The sequence below is a fragment of the Amblyomma americanum genome, chromosome 7, assembly GCF_052857255.1.
Source record: "Amblyomma americanum isolate KBUSLIRL-KWMA chromosome 7, ASM5285725v1, whole genome shotgun sequence".
NCBI lineage: Eukaryota > Metazoa > Arthropoda > Arachnida > Ixodida > Ixodidae > Amblyomma > Amblyomma americanum.
This window is the reverse complement of record NC_135503.1, coordinates 164,108,598-164,131,512: the sequence shown is the minus strand read 5'-3', so window position 1 is coordinate 164,131,512 and position 22,915 is coordinate 164,108,598. Positions and strand designations below refer to the sequence as shown.

Genomic DNA, 22,915 nt, shown 5'->3' with positions numbered 1-22,915 from the left:
GTAAGGTGTGCAACTACACGACACAAATGTTGCGCCTTTGCCCGTCCGAGACGTTTGGGGCCCAAAGGCAACATGGCAAGCTGAAGTGAGCAAGTACCTGCAGCAGAGCTGAGGTGCCTGCCCCTTGAACACCCTTTCTTGGTATTCCTGCTTTTTCAACTGTGTTTGAGTTGTCTTGCCCCCCCACTGTAATGCCTCACGGCGCTGTGGGTATAGTGATAAATAAATAAATAAATAAATAAAATAAATAAAAAGTTCCATGGAAGCAGTCAGTGCTCTCCTGAGTCTCAACTCTGCCAAGACAGCCTTTTCCATTGACGTGGAAGACCTTTACTACTCTGTTCCACAAGGCCACCAACTAGAAACTGTCCAGGAGAAGACCAGCAAAATCAGCTTCCAGAGCTCCACCGGTCTAAGCACCTACAACTTTATCACTCTCCTTTAATTTTATCTCAATTCCACAGCTATCTCCTTAAAGAATGAATTCTATGCGCAGAAGGAGGGGATATGCACTGGCTCCTCCATCGCACCTGTGCTTTGTGAAATTTACCTGTCTGCCAAGATAAACGGATTTCCAGCAGCTTGGGAGGGATGGCTGCTCTCAAAGTTATGAGGTACAGTAGCCGACCGATTTTTCGGACTCCAATAACTTGTGCGATATTTTGGACTTCGCTGAGGAACCGTCCCGCACCTCACAGGAACATGTATATTTTCACGACTGCCATTTACGGCCATGGTGTACTAGATTAGGGGTAGTGGGGTGAGGGAAGGCCCGCGCCGGCGAAGCACGTGAGGCAGAAAGTGCAGAAATCTCGGGCGCTGCTGCACCGGTTTGTTTACATGGGGAGCTTGCTGTACTTTTAAGTGCATTTTCAGTGTGTCGAGTAAGCGAACTTCATCTAAACAAGAATTGTGTCACCCTGGACAGAGATGGGCATCCTCACGACAGCGAACCCTCATGAGAGTGTCCTCACCCTCAGCTCATGAGGATTTCACTCGGTGAGGTGAGGGAGGAAAGACATGGTGAGGTGATGGCAAGGGAGGGAAGACATGATGAGGTGAGGCCAAGGGAGGGAAGACATGACGAGGTTAGGGAGAGGGAGGGCAGAATTCACTATTTGAGGGCGAGGGTGGTGGCCCAAACCATACTCAGGGCTAACACTTTTGCCTATGCCGTCCATTATGAATTCCCATTTTAAAGCGCGACTTCTTAGGGTGAAGATCCAGGGGAAGATCTAGTTTCTGCACTCTGGAGGTACACGAGGCGAACACGAAACACAGGTGCAGCACACCTTCTTTGTCGTCGTGATGTACTACACCACCGAAAAAAGCGCTCTTCAACTCAAAAAACTTTTTTAAAAATTGCGTAAAGTTTTGGTAAAACATCCTGTATAGTGCGATAACAAGGGGCCACTGGCCGGGCCGTGTGGGTGGCTGCCAGTCCAACGGGAACCGTGGGACCGCAGTCAACATTTTCATTATCAGACCAGAGTCTCTCGAATGATCAGAGTGTAGAGTAAAACACGTAGAAATTACACCTGGTAAGGCTGTTGAATTCCCAAGTTCTAGACCTTCTCTGCCGGAACGAAGTCAGATTTCAGCTCAGTGAGGTTTCATAGAATTGGCTGCACTGCAAAAAATGCTTTTGCGAAATTCCACTGCCAAATCAAAGCCTGTTGGCGGCGTTGGTGTGGAATATTTTTATTCACGCAGTGAGTAGCTTAGTACAGTCATATCTTCTTTATATATCATGTTTTCTCTGGAACTGCGGTATAGGAAAGCGGTGCCGCAATGTGGTGGGCAAGGCTACCACTGTTGTCTTACCATGAATATAAAGCAGCACCTTAAGCACCTTTGTCTGAATCATCGCTCGCTCCGCCTTGCATTGCACGATGCGCTAAAAAAGAAAAGGTTGTACTGCTCTCCAAATAACATCAACATCTCTTGGTTTATTTCTGTCCCTGGTAAGACCTGTGACCGCGTAACCGCGCGCCTCATTTTATGAACCGAATTTCTAGTAGACATGGTAAGTAATTCACACTCAGCGTTAGAGCAAGGCATACACTTGCAAGCAAAAAAATCACGGGCAGTTTCGCTTGGGGTTAACCATGAACTATCGTGTGCTAGCACCGTTAGTCCTGTTTCGCATGGGTTGTCCTGACTTTCTACGCTGTTGCTTGGCCTGAACATGCTTACTTTGGTTGATATGTCATATGATGCAAGTTTACGTGTCATTGCATCATTTTAGAGTAGTACTGTGGTACAATTGGTCATTCTTTACATTCACAGATACCTGGGAATCTTGATTCCGCTCCAGGCACAGAGGTGCAGCGGTTAAGCTACGCTCAACTGCCCTCCATCGGTGCGGCTTGTGAGACCTATGTTGTTCCTGAGGAATCTCTCGCAACTAATCATTAAATTGAACTGCCATGCTGGGCAGTTTGCTCACAATCCGATGGGCAGCTTATGATGACGTCACAACGTCCATGACCAAGATGGCCCACGTGCTCGAAGCAGGCTTCGGAGAGACAAACAACCACTTTTCGGCGGAATGGAAGCAATAGAGCACTAAAATGGCAACCACTCGCCGCCAATACCCAAGCCGCCATATATAGTGTACGGAGGAACCTCATTAAATCAAACTGCAGGAGAGATCGAAATCTTGATCAAACGAAACGAAATTCAAGCTCAAAGTGAGCCCCTTAGCTTGAGATGCTGAAATTCTGCGTGAGTCGGCACATTGCACCGGCGTGGTTTCGAATTCGTACTGGTCTTGAATTTCTTCCGCCGCACGAATTTGAACAGTAGTCAGAGTTCGCGGAACTCATCTGTGCCAAGTGTTTCGTCTCAAATACAGAGAGAGGCAGCAGCAAAGCGCATGGGAGGCATACGACCTGATGGAGACTGCGAGCGCAGGAGGAAATGGCGGTGCATTTCAAAGCGAGGTCTACGTACCCGCGACAAAATGCACCGCAACCCTGACTTTTTTATCGTAAAACCGTAAGCAACTGCTGTTTCGATAACAGGCAAGATGCCTGCCATTATTCGCAAGCCACCGCAAAGTGCACATCGCCGGATACAATGCAGATTTTGGCTCTGGTAGCTAGGCCCAATGACGAAGGCCAACGCAGACAGAGCACTTGCTTTGGCTGTTTCTTGGTTCTTATTACTTTGCCATCTTCACTTTCTAGTTCCGGGCCCATCGCATTGCGGGCGCAGCACAGTTTTTGAAGCAGCGTGTTCGCTTTTCCGTTCAGATTTTGTCCCAACCCGCGTGTTCATCGGCGACATGCCGAGTGCAGCAGTCAGGCCGAGCTCGTAAAAGCGGTCGCCGCCCGTCATCTGTGCAGATGTCGCGCGGCGAAATTTAGTCATCAAGAGTTTTAGAATGTGTGCAATACAACTGACCCCTTCCTCTGGAATATTAGTAATAAGTTCGTGACTTTTTCGGTGAAATTTGATTTTCCGGACTGCCAGATCTTTTGGTCGTTTTCACAGTCCCTAGAGAATCTGAAAAATCGGTTGTCGACTATGATTGATTTTGTACCTGGACTTGGGAGCAAATCTATTCTTGTCAACCAAAACTTCCGCGCCACTGCACCAACAGCACACCGCCAATACAAAAGACACAAGTTGTTACTTTTTAATTAATCAGCTGTGACACATGTCAGCAGTTTGAAATATCAACGCAGAAATTGGCCGTGAAAGATCAGCTAGGATCAAATGCGCTGTTGTGATCAAATTCCAGCACCCAGAACGCATGACGAGCAGGGACCTCGTGGACGCTAGATTGTTCAAGTGCTTCGTGAAAGAAGATATCTCGAAACCATGTCACTCACTGCAATACTCCTGCACCTACCTCCCCGTAAACACACACCTACACACAAACTGGCGCACGGGTGCAGTGAACCAATTTCCAACGCCAGGCCGAGGAAGACGATATTGACCACCGCTTTGCGCAGCGCACCATCCTTCTCGGGACTACCATACACCGTGTGGTCTTCGAAACACAGCTCAGCATTGCCGAGAGCGGCTTCTTGTTTCTGTGCTGTTTGGCGAGGGACTTAAGTCCACCAATCAAAACAATCAACGTTTCTTCGGCATCGAAGCACGATTCCGGAGTGCCACCTTTCGCGACGTCATTTCAATGCATCGATGGCTCCACTTCACCACACCAAGTTTGACGAAGAAAATACCAAATCAACAACAATTCACCACATTTAAAAACAATCCTAGATGCGTGCGTAACGTCATGATGCGAAGCATGTAGACTTCAACACGTAAGGCCGAACACAACATGCCGCAAGCCCATCCACCGCCACCAAGAAACACACTCAGGCACTCGGGACACTAGCAACAATGACGCCGTACATCGTTGCTAGTGGCCGGAGTTTTCATAGCAACAACGACAACGGTTCTAGTGGCCAGACTTTTTAAGCCTGAATTTTGACGTTACATCCGCCACAATTCGCCAATGCGCTGGGAATACGAAAGGCCTCTCGTGTTTTCCTTCCTCCTTGGGCAACACGAACATGTCTGACCACACGTTTTTGTTGATGACAAATAGAGGGCCAGACGGACAGGAGGGCGAGTGCATGAAGTAAAATTTCGACTCTCCCAAATAAATCTGTTGGAAGTTTTTACCGCGTAATGAATCCTCCCCCCAAATTTAAGTAAACTTTTCTGAAAAAAAAAAAAAGGTGGGTTCATTACGCGATTATATACGGCACCCACCATTGCTTGTGGTTGCAAGATATTCTGGCATTCAATGCATCAGTTTGCTTGAGACAACAAGATAATGGCACTGGCTGTGTCACCCCATGACGATGGCTTTTCGCAGCAGATATGACATCGTTCAGCTGGCACTGACAATTGAATAAACAATAACTCGCATTAAATTTTGTTTAGAAATGAACATGCAACACTGTAGTGTTTTATATCAAATCGACAGAACCAACACATTTACTTTAAGTAATAGCACTGCAAAGCAAGTATTACAAAACAACACTGCAACTATTTGTATGCTTCCTACACCCTAGTACAGTCGACCACAGACCTGTCTAGAGCACTCCAACTCTGAGCTGTCTGCACTCCGCAGCACGCAGAGTGGCGTCTAGTGGCAGTGCCTGCTCCGAGATAGTGCATGTGTGATGCTCAGACCATACTTAAGAGATGTACTATCTCGAACCAGGTGCTGCACTAGACGTCGCTCTGCGCACTGCGGAGCGCAGACAGCTCAGAGTTGGAGTGCTCTAGACAGGTCTGTGGCCTGTACATGGCACAAATGACTGCCCTCTATGTACCTGCACAGCTTGCTCTGGTTTGCTCCTTGCATTTTCTTCACACATCTTTTTTGCAGGTGAAGTCCATGGCTAAATTCACACTGTATTGTGTACTGCCATGAGCCAGAAATACTATACTGTGCTAGGCTGGCCGAGCAAAGAAGATGCTCATATATTGTCCAGTTTTCACATTCACGATGAACAAAAAAAAAATGTACCCTATAAATGCGTGTAAGGATCGCACCCGTGTGTAGGCCACACCGTTTTTCCCAAGGAAATATTTAAAAAAGAATAATATCCCTGTAAGGGCCGCACCCAAACTATACACGATCCACACGGGAGTAGCCTTCGAAATGCACGTGCTGCAGCCTCCGCAATCAGCTCCAGCTGTGAGCAACAGCACTCTTTATCGCGGAGGCGATGCATGTGCACAAGAGCTTCCATGTGCTGCCCACGGGTGGCGCCCGAGGCCGCGGCTCATCATCATTCATCAACATTTTCCTCTGCTGCGAGCTCCCGCTATCCATATGGGCATCAGTGTCAGCAGCTCCAGCCTTTTGTGGCTATCAAAGGCACGGGACTTATGGCAGCGTGTTCACGGTAGTTGTGGCTTTCGACTACTGCAGCCGAGCATTGCATTTAGCACGATGGGCAAGCACCTTAATAACTACACGGCTGGGAGTTTGCTCTTGAACACGGCAAGCGTGCGGCAGGCAGGAAATTCGACGTGGCCGAGAAGTGCTTCTGACAATGGTGAAACCAGAAGGATGCACACAAGCTACAGAAGTGTGCTTTCCGAGGCAAGCCGTGCAAGTTTCCCGAACTGGAAGAAGAGCTGCTCTGCTAAGTGATGCAAGCGCGGAACAACGGCTACGCGTTGACAGCGGACATGCTGCGCGACTTCTTGTGGAAGAGCATGCACCAGAGCATTGCACCAGCTCAGGGTCGCAATACACCACGAGTGACGATTGAATGTAGAATAAATGCCGCTCATTTCCTGATTGGTGTAATTTTACTTTTAAAAAACTTTTTTTTTTTCGGAAATCACATGTACGGGCCCATACCCTGAAAATTGGCCCTCAAATCTGGAAAAAAAGGTGCGGCCCTTACACGTGTCATGCAAGTACACAAGTACATGCAAGCTCTGGGAATCTGCCTTTTTCAAAAAATGTGGCACCCTTTGAGAAGTGCATGTAAATTCACAAGCGCCTGTTGCACCTGTGAAGTGGCGTGTTGCTAACGCCAACTGCCCATCAACCAGGAGAGGGATTCAGGAGCAAACACGGAAATGAAGCCAACCACTGAGAGCAAACACTAGCAGTGGGAAAGGAAAGCATTTTTAATAACTCTGAATGGCTGCCAAGTAGGAGAACAAGTGTCAGTTTAAAGCCTAGAATGAGATGGCTTGCCTTTTAACTAAGGAGAGCAAAGTTGCAGGCCAGTTGGGGAGACAATGACTAAAACCGCAACAGACACAAGACGGAGGCAGGCACAACACAGGGCACTTTTTTATGTCCTCATCCCATCTTAGTATTAGTTGTAGGTCACATGTGCGACCTTCTATAAAAGCCATTATGTTTTCCAAAAAATTTTCAGTTGCAAGTATATCCCTGTGTTGTCGCCTGCCTCCATCCTGTGTCTATTGCGGTTTTAGTCGTTAGTCGTTATGCTTGCCTTTTGTTGTCCCCCAGGTCGTAAGCCACACGGCTAGCATCGTCGGCAGTCTCGCAGACCAGGGCATTGTTGGTGGCGTAGAGCACAGCTCGCTTGATGGCCGGGGGATCGTACTGCAGCACGTCATACAGAAGCTTGACGTTTTTGGGCTGCATGATGGACCTGCAGGCAGAGGGGACTGAGCAGTCACTCTGGAGCAGCCAAAAAGGCTTTCTGGCACACAAGCCCTTGGCACGGACATTTCATTTTATTACCTTAAAGGCCCCAAAAAAGGGGTGTTACATAAGGGGTGGCAAGAAATAAAAGCACAAATTCATACTAACAGGAAAGTTTTTACATTTTCAGCGAAAAGACCTGGGCAAGTGATGATGCCAACATTGTTTGGAAGGCCGTTTCAGTCTGCGGCTGCACGAGGAAAGAAGGGATTAGAAAAAGTGACGGTGCGTGAGCGTGGACGGGCAACTTGTAGGTGATGGCTGGTGAGATGAGATATGCGTGCTGGGGGAAGAATATGCATATGGCTATTGAAGATTTTATGAAATAAAGATAAGCTGGAAATGCGACGATGGAGTGATAGAGACGGTAAACCGAATGCCGCTTTCAAGGTGGAAACGCTAATGTCATGAGAGTACGATAAATGAATGAAGCGAGCAGCGCGATTTTGAACAGATTCAAGGGCACTGATGAGGTAAGCTTGATGAGGATTCCAAAAGGGCGATGCAAATTCTAGTTTTGACCTGATGAATGATTTGTAAGCTAATAACTTTAAATGTTGGGGAGCAAGGTGAAGATGGCGCTTGAGGAAGCCTAGCGTCTTGTTTGCTGACGATATTATGTTAGTAACATGCAACCTCCAAGAAAGATCGCTAGAAAATGTTTATGCCTAGATACTTGTATGACTGAACTAGTTGTACGGGAACTTCGGATATTACGTAAGAGAAGATGAGAGGATTACAGCGACGGCTGATGGACAAAAGATTACATGTATATGAGTTAAGTTCCATCAGCCACTTATTACACCGCTTCCTGAACAGCATTAAGATCATTTTGAAGAGAAGATTGGTCAGCGTTGGTGAGAATCACACGATAAAGTACACAGTCGTCAAAGAACATGCGTATGTTAGATGTTACGTTTGAAGGCAGACCATTAATGCATATGAGAAACAGTAGTGGGCCAAGCACAGATCCCTGTGGGATGCCCAACGTTACTAATAGTGAGTCAGAGTTCTTATTGTTAACGGAGTCAAAAACTCTTCAATCCACTTCAAAATATAGGGATGTAAATTTAATCGAGAAGGTTTTATCGGCAGGCGTTTATGGGGTGCTTTATCAAAGGCTTTGGCGAAATCTAAAAATACGATGTCAGTTTGTAGATTGGAATCAAGGTTAGCATGCAGATCATGAATGAATGTAGCAAGTTAGGTCTCGCAGGAATAACCCTGGCGAAACCCGTGCTGAGCAGGAGGATGGAAAAAGTTGTTCGGATCAAGGAATGCCATGATGGGGGTACAGATCACATGTTCCATGATTTTGCAGGGAATACTAGTTAGAGAGATGGGACGGTAATTAAGCGGCAAGTTCTTGTTACCTGATTTGTAGACTGGAACGACCTACCCATTTTTCCAGTCTATGGGCAGTTGACCTGTGAAGACTGACTGAGTGAATAACAAGCACAACAGAGATGAACATATATCTTTGGTATTAATCAGCATTTCAGCATTGATATACTAAGTATTTTCCAAGGTATAAGTAGCTGTTTTTTTTTTTTGCAGCTTTATCATGGGTACAACTTATATACAAAGAAAAATTACGCACCACCACATGCCATCTTTTGCCGTTTCCTGTAACTATGTCTGAACAGAACATCAATGTGTAGAAGAGAAAAAGAATCGAGTTATTAGTGAGCGCAATCCGTTTCTGCATACGCCCAGCTGTACCTGCGCAGTGGCAGGTGTGCACTCCTCGGGGCCATCTACGTGTGTCCAGGTGAATCCCCCCAGAAGTAGTTAACGGTAGCAGAATGCGCTGTAGTATGACCTCTTCACTACGGCGTCCCTCATAGCCTCAGTCACTTATGGGGCATAACCACGCTATGCTCACAACCACTCATAAACCACACTATGCTAACACAGTATTTTACAATGTCATCCTGCAGGCAGCCTCTCGCAACAACCGTACAGAATGCGGCGACGCCATAAAGCACCTCCGCATTTAGTCCAAAGTTTCGATTGCAGCGTCATACCTGTATGGTGTGCACTGTTCACGCTCAACATGACGTTGATTGCTAGGCGAAGAAGCTGTGATGCAAAAATGAAATTCCTTGCCATTTAATATGTGCTGCAGAATGGAGAACTGGGCAGAAGGGAAACAGCGTAAAAACTATCCGGGAATGGCGCAAGCCAGCAAGAATGCTCCGGCTGATGAAGCCAACAAAAAACGCAGGCCTCAGGAAGAATTTTAGCACGATTGTCAGAGCTCGAGGATTGTCTGCGCATGGCAGCTGCCGCACATGTGTGTTTTCATCACACTCACCGACGAAGCAATCATCAGTGAATTTTTTACAACGCTTAACGAATTTTTTTGCAGATTACAGAGGCCATTGCCATTCCTTTCAGATTGTTGGCAATTCGCCCTTTTTCAGCCGACTGGTGGAAGGATTTTTAAATACAATTTACTCGGCAATAAATGCATCCCGGACAAATGCATAGCAAGAAAGAGCCACAAAATTCATACTAGGCACATTTTACGACATCCCTGAAGCCTGCTTTGCGGCAGGTATATACACCTCGGCGAATGCCTTAAGTGTGAAGGTCTTCATGGTAAAGGCCTTTACGTCAAATGTCATTAGCAGGTTAAGTGCCCCCTGCGATGTTCCGCGTTTAGCCATGCTAAACCTTCTGCTATTTTTTTCCTGTTCATGCCTACTTCAGAAAATCCATTTCACTAGACCATCACTAAAAACTAAATTTGTTTCAGAACCAACTTACCAACACGTATCCACCGCACATATAAAGTTCATGCCCGATTCTGCTGTGAAAATTTGTTTCAGTGCGAAAGCACCACTTCACGAGGCCAAATCGACTCACCGGTTTGTGAGAAGCACTACCTTGAAGGTAGCCTTGGGCAAACCGTAAATAAATAAATATTGCCACAACTGGGATTTGAACCCGCGGCAGCGCTATCAGGTTAGCTGCACTGACCACTGCACGAGAGCACTAGCCTATTGCTGCAGCCGATCACACCTTATGTACGATCACACCTTACAACACACTTTCGTGCTATGCACTGCACATCGTCTTCACCAACTAATACTACTATAAAACTAATATTTGTGCTTCGAGCTATGTGACAGCAGTGACAGAGAAATGTGCGCTGCATGCATTGGTGCGGACAACATTGCGGCAGAAACATGGCATTAGAGCAATACGCATTGGTGTTAACAGCACTGCTGCAGAAAGACGGCACTGCAGGATAGGCCACCGGCATACGCCGGGTAAATTGGCACTGACGACGAAAAAGTTGGAGACGTGCATAACTGGCTCAATGGGTCAGTGGACACCTCAATCGCGCTTTCAGCTACGAGGCAGTGGTGTCCACCTGCAAAAAACAGTGCTTTCGCACAGTACTTGGAGCTTGGCAATGTTAAACCGCCAGCCAATCTTTTCTTACTCCTCCTTGCCAAAAACTAGAATAGAATGAAACCCCCTGTCCATTGCTTTCAAAGACGTGATAGTAAATCCCCTGTCTGCATAGCTTCACGATTTTTTTTTCCTTGATGATGTGCCTTGAGCATTTTTTGAAAGCCCTGCACTATGTGTTCAGTGTATGCGTGTGCTTTGTAATCCCCTTCTTTGCTTTTGCACCTTTATATTTTTAGCCTTTGTACCCACCCCCTCTTTAACGCCTCACAGGCCTTAAGGGTAAATACATCTCTTTCTTTTCATAGCTGCGTTTCGCTATTCTACATGATTCATAACCAAAAATCTGATATTCGCATGCCTCTAATCTAAGACCATTCCCTGCTGCAGGTGCAAGTAAGCGCTCGTCTTGTGTGTGCTCACCCCCTCTCTTTATCGAAGCTACCCAATGCAACACCAAATTTTCACTTGTAACCACTGGACACAATAATGGTGGGTGCACAAAGAGCTTGCCACAGGCCCAAGCTCCACATCCATGTACCACATGGCTAACACATCTGTGACACTGCAGTGAGACACTCTCAACAAATGCATTAGCATAGTATATGCATGCAATACCTGAGGCGCTCCTTGAGCGGCTTGGCATCAATGTAGTCGAGCGGCAGGAAGGTCTCAGCCTCGAGCATCTGCTCCTTGAGGTACTTGATGCAGGCGCGGCCTGTCTTCTCCGAGTCCACCACGATGGCTTCCATGTTCTTCCCCAGCACTTTGGTGATGGCCACATTGTACTTCTTGTGGATAGGCTGGCACATGTTGACCAACCGGTCGTACACGCCCGGGTACAGCTGCTTGAAGTGGTCCACGATCTCGGCCTTCTTGCGGCGCCGCGAATCCTCATGCTTGTCCACCTTGGCGTCGCCCAGCTCGTTCATCAGGGCCTCCAGCTCTCGGTTGATCTCTGCCACCCGCTCCTTGGCCGCCGTCACGTCCTGCGACACCTCCTGCTCCTGACGGCGCAGCTCCTCCAGGCTGGCCTCACTCGATCGGATCTGCTCGGCCAGCTTGTCCATGCGGCGCAGGTTTTCCTCCAGCTCCGCCTTCTTCTGCTTCAGCTTGGCCTGGATCTCGCTGCGCTTGCGCACCTCGTTGTCGTAACGGTCCTGGTCCGACTTGTGCTCACGCCGCACAGAGTCCAAGTTCTGCAGGTGCAGCGACGCCTGGCGGCCGGCCTCCTCCTTGAGGCGGTGGTACTCCCGCACCTGCGAGTCCTCTAGCGATACGTCCCGGCCCTGGCTCTCCTGGCTCAGCTGCTGTTCAAACTCTTGGGCACGCTGCACTACCTCCTCCAGCTCTTGCTCCAGCTCCGCAATCTCCCCCTGGTGTGTCTCGTCCACCTTCTTGGCCGCCTTGAGAGACTTGCGCGCCGCCTCCAGCTTCTTGTGCATGTGTGCCGTGCGCTCCTTGGCCTTGATGAAGGCCGGCTTGCGCTTGTTCAGCTCCACATCCTGAAACACATTTCCTTCTTTCCACACTCTGCCATTTCCTCCATGGCCGCAGCTGACACAGTGGACAGCCAGCAACATAACAGGGCCTCTACTGGTACTAACCAAGATTTTTCAGCAATCTCTTAATACCTCTACACTGCCCACACAACGCAAAATCGGGAAGATGGTTCCATTATACAAATCAGGAATTAAAACGTCACCAGCACATTATCGTCCCACCTTACTTACCAGTACATGCTGCAAATTATTACACCACTTAATTTTCACAAACCTTATTAATTTTCTCTAGACTAATTCTTTTTTCACACATGCACAGCACAGTTTTGAAAACCATAACTGTGCATCAGAGGCTGATTGCATTTTCCTCGACTTCTCTAAAGCTTTCAACAAGGTATATCATTGCTTATTAGTTCTTAAACTAAATCAACTGAACATTGATCGTAACGTTCGGAAATGAATCAAATATATTCTTCACAACCGATCATAGTTTGTTTCCGCTAACAACTACAATTCACCTTTCAGTGATGTTTACTTGGATGTGCCTCAAGAGTCAGTCATTGGATCGCTTCTGTTTCTCATTTATATCAATTGTCGTCCTAGCATTCATCAGTTTCCTGACGATTGCGTTATTTTTCACGAAATAAAATCACACGATGATGCTTTCTTCAGGGCGATATTACCTATATTTCTACAACACTCCTTCCAGGTACTACTTAAATAACACGCCCTTAGAATCTGTCACAGCATACAAATACTTGGGCGTCCACATTTCTGCAGACCTCTCCTGGTCGCACCACATCGAGTACATTAACAGTGCTAACCACATGTAGGGCTATGTGCACCAAAACTTTATGAAAACCCTGTCATCTCTTAAATTATTGCCCTAGGAAACAGTAATCCATTCAAAACTAGAATCTGCAGCTATAGTCGACGACCGAAAATTCGGACGCCTGATTTTTCGGACATGCTTGATTATTCAGATTTCATTGCCGCACCTTCACCTGACCCATGGATCCAATTTATAAGAGCACCTGAAATTTCGGACGCACTGCAACGGAGCTGCTCAATTTTTCGCACCTCATTAGCATTCGCAGCCAATACCCAAGCCGCCATATAATGTGCACAGCGGAACTTCTTTAATTAAAACCGCAGGAGAGATCGAAAACTTGATCAAACGAACGAAATTGAAGCTTAAAGGAAGCCTCTTCAAATTGCGATGCTGAAATTCTGTGCGAGTTGGCACATTGCGCCCGCTGCACGTCTCCTGCCGCACGAACTTGAACAGTAGCCAGCGTTCGTGAACTTATCTGTGCAGTCTTTCGTCCCGAACACGGGAAGAGGTAGCAGTGAATTGCGAGGGAGGCATACGGCTTCATGCATAGACGGCAAGCGCGGAAGGAAATACTGGTGCATTTCAAAGCGAGGTCAGCGTACTCGCTGTGGAACGCACCGCAATAGAACTCTTGAATTTTCGATCATAAAGCCACAAATAACTGTCTTTTCGATGACAGGCAAGACCCCTCTCATTATACGCAAGCCGAATTTGGCTCTAGTTGCCAGGCCTAATGACGAAGGCGAACGCCGACAGAGCACTTGCTTCGGCTGTTTCTCGTCACCCTCATGTCCTTGTTCCGGGCTCATTGTACTGAGGGCGCAATGCAGTTCCCGCAGCGGCATACTCATTTTCCATCCAGACATTGTCCCAACCCGTGCCTTCATCAGCGACATTGCGAAGGCAGCACAGCAAGGTCAAGCTTGTGAAAGTGGTCGCCGCCCGTTGTCTGCACATGACGCGCTACGAAATTGTCATGAGAAGCTTCAGAATGTGCGCAATACAACTGACCCCTTCCTCTGGTGAAATTTGATTTTCTGGACTGCCCGATTTTTCGGTCGTTTTTGAAGTCCCCAGAGAGTCCAAGAGATAGGTCGTCGGCTGTTATATACGGGATTGCCACCATGAAAAACTAGTTACTTTGCTGGAGATATGCGGCTGCTATATGAGATTTCCACCACAAAAAACTAATTATTTCATTGCAGATGGTCAAAATAATGCCGCGCATTTTATTTTATCTAACTTTATTCATGCCGCAAGCGTGACCAGCATGAATACTTACCTCTCTTTACAGCCTCTAGCATGCCACAGAAGAATAGTTCGTCTCAGTCTTCCACTCTACGGAACACACTCATTACTTGTCCCCACTATGTTTCAAGCTGCACCGATCATCGCCACAAGGTTGGAATTTCAACATTTAACACCTTATTAGCATTTCATTCTTTCTTGCCTCGTGCTTCACGTGAATGGAACCACCTTCCCGCTGAAATTGTCAACATTAATGATAACCAGCATTTTCACAAAGCATTAGCTAACATTGTATAAATAGCAGAAAATTTTTGTAGCATGCATTGTTCTAGTTTATGTATTTCTTGTTTGTAGCCACTCCCCTCTTTAATGCCTCCTGCCTTGTAGGTTCAATAAATAAAATAAAAAATAATGGCTTCTTAACTAGCGAGCCATCTAGTGCTAGCAGACTAAAAAAATGGTTCCTCTGAAATCGGACACAACTCAAAGCTACGCTCACCTTGCATCTGTTCTTCGTAGGTTTATTTTTTAAACCACTAGGCAGATTTATAACTTTTGCCTGCTGCAGCATAAACAAAAATCGATTATATTACACCACCAATGATACTCTGACAATGAGATGATACCCTTTCCGCGAAATAATGAAAGTAGTACCAAGAATCTGTACGAACTACGGAAAACAGAGTTTGAATTACCAGGTACCAGATATTCTCAATGCGTTTAGCCTTAAAACTGAATTTAACCTCTCTCTCAATAGTTTAAAGAAAAAATCAAGAGGCATTTGTTAGAAACTGACCCTCTATTAACATGAATGTTATTTTTTTAAGTTACTACTCTTTCAGTCATTAGTAAATATTCAATGTTTTTATGGTTTCTGTTTTCCGTGCAGTGCTTGTTCACCTGCTTTATATATTGTTATCACCATTATATTATATTTATCGTGTATCTCGTGTTCCACTGACATCTCTAATGCAGTGCTTCTTTATTTGCATTTTTGTTATGTCATTACATTTTCATATATATAGATAAATATTTCCTGTGAGATGTATACCGACGCCACACTTTCTAATGCAGTGCTTCTCCATCTTGCTTCGTGTATATAATGCCACCAATTCTTTGTATTCTGTTGCCATAATATTATCACGTCTCTGTAAGTTTGGTACGCGTTGTAAACCACTGCCACTGTTTCAGGTGCCGGGACCTCGTCAGGCCAACTGGCCTATTGTCTCGGCTCCTTCTCTCTGTCCAAAGAAAGAAAAATAAATTTCAATTTCAATAATGAAAACCTTAGCTCACCATGTTACTTGCCTACTGAATTCAACGGGTAGAACGAACTGCAAATGACTGCTCCTGTCCCGTTTTTCAAAATACAGTGATGAAGTATTTGTGGTGACACACACTGCTCATATTTCCGCGCAGCCTCCGCCTTGTTATCATCCGGTCTAGCGTAAAACGGCCACACGCTGAACTGCGTTACCAATAGAACACAGCGCCACCGCTGTGTCACACGAGGCATGCGTCACCGACGGTGGCTACAAAAACAGGCTGCCTAGCTGGGAAGGGTGGCTTTCTTCCGCTGCCGAGATGAGCATAGTGTTGGCATGCTCGTCCGCTGCCATCACTAATCGAATAAACAGTTGTTACATTTTTATGTTGGGATTCGTCCTTCAGCAGAAACGACATCCCACATCTGGTGACCCCGGACAACGGACAAAAACGCGTCGCCATGGACGAGCAAGAGCAACAGCTTCAGGTACGGCACGGCCAACTCAATAATTCCGTGCAGCAGCTTCCTGCTGGCTCCGTCGAGGACGTGAGAACCCCACCAGACTGCATCCCGCACGCTGCCCTGCACGACGTCTGGCGTGTCGCCGTCAAGCTTCCGCCGTTTTGAGCCGACTCGCCCAAGGTATGGTTCGCCCAAGTTGAGGCCCAGTTCTCCCTCGCGCACATCACGCAAGACCGGACCCGCTAAGAATATGTCATCGCCCACCTCGATGTCCGCTAAGCCAACGAGGTCCAGGATATCCTTGCCAACCCACCAATGGCACACCTCTACGAACACCTCAAGATTGAACTCATCCGCCGCCCGTCACTCTCGGAAGACCAGAAGGCGCGACAACTACAGTCCGAAGAACTTGCAGAGCGCAGGCCTTCGCAGCTCCGCTGCCACATGTGTGCTCTCGCGGGCAACATGGAAGTCCAGGATTCCTATTTGCGAGCACTTTAGTTTCAACGACCTCCACCGCACATCCAGGCAATTCTGCAGGCTCAGCTTACGCTACCTCTCGACCAACTTGCCGGGATCGCTGATCGCGTCATCGTGGTCTCTTTGCTGCAGTTGTCGCCCACCATCCAAGCAGTCGCCGCACCGCTGAACACCACATAGCTTGCGCGCCGTATCGACGATATGAACCAACAGCTCAGCTCCATTCAACGACGCCCGGATCAACACTTACCGGCATGCCGCCCGCAAAACCATGACCGTAAAACCACCTTGTTGCAGCAGCCTGGTGACGACGACCAGTGCTATTACCATCGATGCTTCGGGGTCAGAGCATGACAATGTCGACTACCCTGCTCCAATAGACATAAGGGAAACGCCAACGGCAGCTCGTAGACACAGCTGCGAGCTGCCAACCTGGAGGCCATCGCATCTTCGTCACCAACCAAATTTAAAGCAGCGGTTCCGATATTTGCTGCTAGCCACGAGCCCAACTTCAAGGTACCCGTCCACCTAAGTCTTTTGAGCTGAGCGTGGCTAACCAGTCCACAATCAAGACATACGGCTCCCTCCGCCTGCACGTCTAGTTTGAGAACCTACTACGCCGCGACCTTCATTACAATTTTTTCATCGCCGACGTAATCGAGGCAATCATCGGCTCAGACTTTTTGGCTCACTACAACCTCCTTCCGGACTGCCGCGACGACACTCTCATTGACGCGACAACAGGACATTCTTCGCCAGGACAGCGAACGACTACCCACCAGCCAAGCATCACAGTACTCAGTGTTGAAAACAATTCACCATACCACGTCATCCTCACCTAATTTCCCAGTTTCACGTGCCCTAGCGGGTTGCCACATGATGTGCAGCACACCACTGTGCACTACATCCGGACCACCCCAGGGGCCCTGGTTTTCTGCTGCGCCCGTCGCCTAGTCCCGGACCACATGCGCAAAGCCAAAGCAGAGTTCGAAGCCATGCTCCGTGAAGGAATCGCCCGCCGCTCCGACATCCCATGGGCCACGCCACTTCACCTTGTCCAAAAGACCGAAGGCTGGCGGCCCTGTGGAGACTACCGTGCCCTCAACACCCGCACCATACCAGACAGGTACCCCGTTCACCACATACAGGACTTCACCCATCACATTTATGGCGGCCACGTTTTTTCCGTGCTAGACTTGAAGGCCTAGACGCAGATACTTGTCAATCTGGACAACGTCCCGAAAACTGCAATCATTACCTCTTTTGGCTTCAGGGTTCGTAGCAGTTTTAGTTGAAAAAATTCAAGGGTTTTCAAGGACTTTCAAGGCCCTGGCATAGCAATTTCAAGGACCTCGAACAATGTGTTTAGCAGCTCGGACCAAAAAAGAAATTCTTCAACAACAAAATCATTCATTTTATTGAAAAATAAAAAAGGAAAGAGGCATATACCACCTTAAAACACATATCAGTAAACATACATGCATTTCCTTGAAGCACACACTCGTTAAGCATATCAAGAAAGCGCTTGATTTTCTGCAATTGCACACTCAATTGCTTGAAGGTCCTGCATCTTTTCTTTCGCAGTTTTTTTAAGACTGATTTCACAATATATGTGATGTCATTTGCTGCTTCAGCTTTTTCGGAGTAACTGTCTGCAGCTGCCGTCAAGTCCACAATAGTTTTTTCTAGTTTCTTTTTCCTGTGTCTGCCGGCTTCAATTTCATTTTCAATAAGGCTTCGCTTTGACTGCCTCAACTGCTGAGCTTCTTGCTGCTTCTGTTCCTCCAGGTACACTTGGTACCAGTTCCAAGCGGCTGAAGTAGATGTCCGCAGCTCCTTTGTTGTAACTTTAAGGATGCCTCCCGCCTTATCTATGGCATCACACACAATTCTTTGCGACACGCAAGACATTTCCTTCATGTTTTCAATGGAGATGTGGCAATTAATGCTAAATCCTCTTTCTACAGTAGCTTGACCATGACTCAAAATAAGCAGAACTTTGACCACACCCCAGAGGTTTTGAGCATGAAGTACAGAACTTCAAAAGATTGCAAAAAAAACTCATCCAAACTTTTGGAATGCTTCTCGAATGATCCAAGGGTGTGCTTTTCTTCCTGGAGCAACTCTGTGCACTCGGCGAGAACTGCATCTCGCTGGTGCTCGCTCAACCGGTTTGCTTCAATGAGGGCACCCACAACTTTCCTGAAGCCTGTAAGGCACTCATCAGGCCTTGGACACATCCGCACAGGATCTAAAGAAGAGAGGGCCCTAACAAGAGGGTATCTTAGTGGGCTCTTATCCAATATCTTCTTCGTTGCATTAATCAGAAACTGTTTGCACTCCACCTTAAATGCAAACACATCCTTTGCACTTATCTTGGCAGCTTTCAGAACTTGTTCTGCTGCATGACCAATGTCTTTTTCAAGGGGAGCATGGTTCTTTGGATCATCGATGTCAATCTTCAAGAGGCTCAAGATTCCAGCAGCCGCTGCTACCACAGAGCACTTCACAAACCTTGTCATTAGTTTTCTCACAACACTTTCAAGGTCCTTTGCTAAAAAGAACACCAGAGGTTTGTCAGCTTGGTATTCAGTCAAAAATGGCCTGAATATCATTGCAATTCCCAGAGCAAATTGAAGCTTTGCTGGCATCGGTGTATCAGCGCAGGTATCACACACACGTTAGAATGCAATACACTTAGGCAAACTTACTTGTTTTACTCTGGTACATTGCACATACTTGTTCACATGGGGCCACAAAAGAATGGCGCGCTCAATAACAGGTACATTTTCAACCCAGCGATGTGAGACAAAGTTGAGAGGGTATGTTGTCTGGCCAGTAACAGAGGCAAATTCATCTCTCCGTGCAGGTGCATCGTGAAACAGGCCCCTTAGGCTTGAAAGGAGGGTATCCAGGCACCACTTGCTGGCAACAACACCTGCTCTGTACGCATTGTGCAGAGTGTCAAGACCACAAGTCCCCAACTCCAGGCACTGAACTTGATAGTTGTTCTGAAGGTGACTTTGCAAATTTTTGAAACATTTCAAATTCACATTGGGCCCATCCATAGACAAGTGAACTATTTTTGAAAGTGGCAAACAATCCAAGGCACTCAAAAGCTTTTCCTGGATGTCTTCTGCTGCACTGTGTCCCATGAAGACTGATGTGTAGTACCTGGTAGTTACACGTACAGAAACGGCATCCTAGTACCGCACGAGGATATCCATCTGCTTCCGCTGAAGGTAGTCATTCAATGACTCATCGAACAGGACAGCGTAAGAGCCGCACTGCTCTATTTCACGCTGCAAACACGAGAGAAAATACGGCCCCAGGCCGTGACAAAGGACGTACGAGCATTTCTTTTCACCGCAGGAGAAGGCTTTCGCGATTTCGCTGTCGGGAAACATCTTCTGAAACAGTTCCCCAGTGTGCGAAGACGAATTGTACGAGTAGTGGGAAGCTGACACTTTCAAAGTCCACAGTACCTCGGCATCGGTCACAAGTTTGTTCATACCGCATGCACAGTGTTGGCGGTAACACGTTACAAGTAACGGTATTACCGGTAACGCTTTGCTTTTTTCGGTAACTTAGTAACGTACTCGTTACCATTTCTGAAGTGTAACTGGTAACGTACTTACGTTAACATTTTTTGGTAACGTGAGGTGTCACGTTACTAGTTACTTTTTGTTCCACTTGTCGCCCACTCCGCCCCTTATTTAGAAAAACAAGCGCAGATCACCTATATTGATGTTGCAAATAAACAAAAATGTACAGGTGCTCTCGACGACCCTTGTTGCGGCTCACATGCTAGCCAGAAAACACCTGGCCTTGACGATGCACCCAACTAAAAGAAGGAGTGAGAATAGCCATAAAGCACGAAATACGTGCACGAACACGCATTTACACACTTGCCTTCACCTACTTCCCCTTCCAAAATCACTCACACATACAACTCTCTAAAGAGTGGAAGCATGCCCAGCATTTTGGAGCATCATATTGTTTAGAATTCCTGTATATTCGTTGAGAGTTAAGCAATGTTTTCTTTGCGAAGTTAGAATTGATGATGGAGTGTCAATTTGTGTTTAATGTCACATTCAGAAATGGCTTCACCATGTGCCACAGGGTTGAAAGCCATCACAGGTAACTCTACAGGCAACTTTAGGGTACTATAACATTGATAAGCTCCTGCACATTTGTTCAAAGTATACTTGTTAAATCAGGACTTTGCGTAAAATCGTCGTTTGGGCTAGAAGTTTCATGTGAAATATGAGCTTTATAAAATTGTTATCTTGAGTTCTTAAGGCGAAGACGCACAAAATAAAATTTATGGCCATGAAGTAACGACAAAGTAACGTGCAGTACTTTTTTTCCGTAACGCGTTAACTTTTTTGTAGGTAACATAGGGTGGTAATGCGTTCCTTTTCTCTTAGTGTAACGAGTAACGTATTTACTTACTTTTTTTCGGTAACGCCTTTAACACTGCGCACGCATGATGCAAGTCTGATGACACTGAAGGCATGACGCTTTCCGGTCGCTCACTGACGGTAGCCACCACGTAGTTCCGAATAGAGTTTCCTTGCACTCCATTTTTTACGTTTGCAATGTGCTTTGCACTTCTCGTGTGACTTTTAAGTGCCGACTCGCCCATAGAGGAAACGTCAAATGCTTTACAACACGCCCTACACTTCGCGCAATGACAGTCCGAGGGATCCGGAGCAATCCACTGCTTATAAACATCATGGTCCAGCCAGGACCGCTGAAACCTGCACCTTCCTGGCATAGCGGAAAAACTCGGGAAGTTTTCTTCACAGCTCGTGAACCCCGCTAACCACCAGGAAATGGTCAAGAAACAAGCACACTGGACTTACTTGGATTAGGACTTGTTGAATGTGGCCAGACACACTGTCAATTCCGCTAAGCCTAGCCAAGCGTAAAATTCAAGTACTCCCCAGCACCTAAAAAAATTCAAGGGTTTCCAAGGGCTTGAATATAGAGTTTTAAAAATCAAGGGTTTTTAAGGGTTTCAAGGCATGTTACGAACCCTGCGGCTTGTTCGAATTTCCCTTCATGAGCTTTGGCCTGAGGAACGCTGGACAAACCTTTCAACGCTTCATCGGCGAAGTCGTCCACGGCCTCGACTTCTGCTTCGTCTATCTTGACGACATACTGGTCTTTTCCCGTAACGCTGACGAACACCACAAGCACCCTTGTCTACTTTTCCAATGCCTCGATGACCACCACGGCCTACTTGTCAATGTCCCCAAGAGCACGCTCGGCGCTGCAGTCATCAAATTCCTTGGACATGAAGTTTCATCAGAGGGAACTCGACCTTTGCTTCAACGCATCTCAGACTTTCAAAATAACACCCAACCAACCACTGCTAAAGACCTTCGCTGTTTCCTCGGTATGCTGGATTTTTACAGGCGTTTCTTGCCACACAGCCGAATACCAGGTCTGCTCCATGATGCCTTGGCTGGTCTACAAGGCAGCCAACTCGTCACGTAGACACCGGCTTTATCACAACTTTTCGAAGAATGCAAAGCTGCTCTGTACACCGCAACACTTCTCTCCCATCTCGTGTCAGATGCTCCTTTGAGGCTCTTCACGGACACCTCTAACTTCGCCGTCGGCGCAGCCCTTATGCAACGCGTAAACAACACCTGGCATCCCTTGGTGTTCATCTCCAAGAAACTCTCAGTTCGGAAAATGAGCCCTTCTGCGGCCAGTCCCACCAACGAAACCACGACCCCCGCCCTGTTGAGTTCGCCAGCTTACTACACAGAACTTCTGGCGATATACAAAGCAGTTCAACACTTCGAAGCACATTCTCGTAGCACAGCACTGCACTATCCACACCGACCATAAACCTCTGACTTACGCCTTCTCTCAACTCTGCAATAAACTCCCGCCGGTCCCACAGAACCAGCTCTCGTTCATTGCCCAGTTTACCACCGACACCAAACATGTCAGCGGGAAGGACAACATGGTCGCCGACGAGATTTCACGTGTGGCAGCTATCAGCTCTTCGCAGATAACAGCTGATGTCCTTGCCAAGGCTCCGACTACGGACGTCGAACTGCATGAACTTCTTAAGGGCGGGTCCTCACTACAGCTCCAACAAGTCCCCATACCTGGATCGACAACGACTATCTACTGTGACATGTCAACAGCACGAAGCAGGCCTTACGTGCCCCTTTCCAATCGCGGTGGCCTCTTCAACCAGCTGCATAATCTCGGCCATCCCGACATAGGCACCTCTACCCGCCTCGTGGCCGACCGCTATGTCTGGCCCTCCCTGCAGCGCGATTCCCGCACCTGGGCGCGCTCCTGCATTCAATGCCAGCGCGCTAAAGTCACCAGGCATGTCACTTCACCGCTCGGAGGGTCGGTTTCAGCACGTCCATCTTGATATCATAGGGCCCTTTCCCCCGTCTGGACCCTATCGCTACTGCCTCACCGCCATCGATCGGCATACTCGATGGCCTGAGGCATGGCCCCTCGAGGGAATCACCGCGGAAGACGTCGCC

At 47.3% G+C, this 22,915-nt stretch overlaps 1 protein-coding gene and 1 pseudogene across 3 annotated transcripts in view; both read right to left on the bottom strand.

Moving 5' to 3' along the window:
* The window catches only part of SMC1 (structural maintenance of chromosomes 1), a 146,370-nt gene that overhangs the window by 57,594 nt on the left and 65,861 nt on the right, over positions 1-22,915 (bottom strand). For all 3 annotated transcript variants that reach the window (XM_077629591.1, XM_077629592.1, XM_077629593.1), the window contains 2 exons: positions 11,213-12,099; positions 6,957-7,118 (listed from right to left, as the gene is read on the bottom strand). In XM_077629591.1, coding sequence (XP_077485717.1) covers positions 6,957-7,118; positions 11,213-12,099 — 1,049 coding nt within the window. The remainder of the gene's footprint in view (positions 1-6,956; positions 7,119-11,212; positions 12,100-22,915) is intronic.
* On the bottom strand, positions 17,700-21,168 carry LOC144096883 (uncharacterized; annotated as a pseudogene).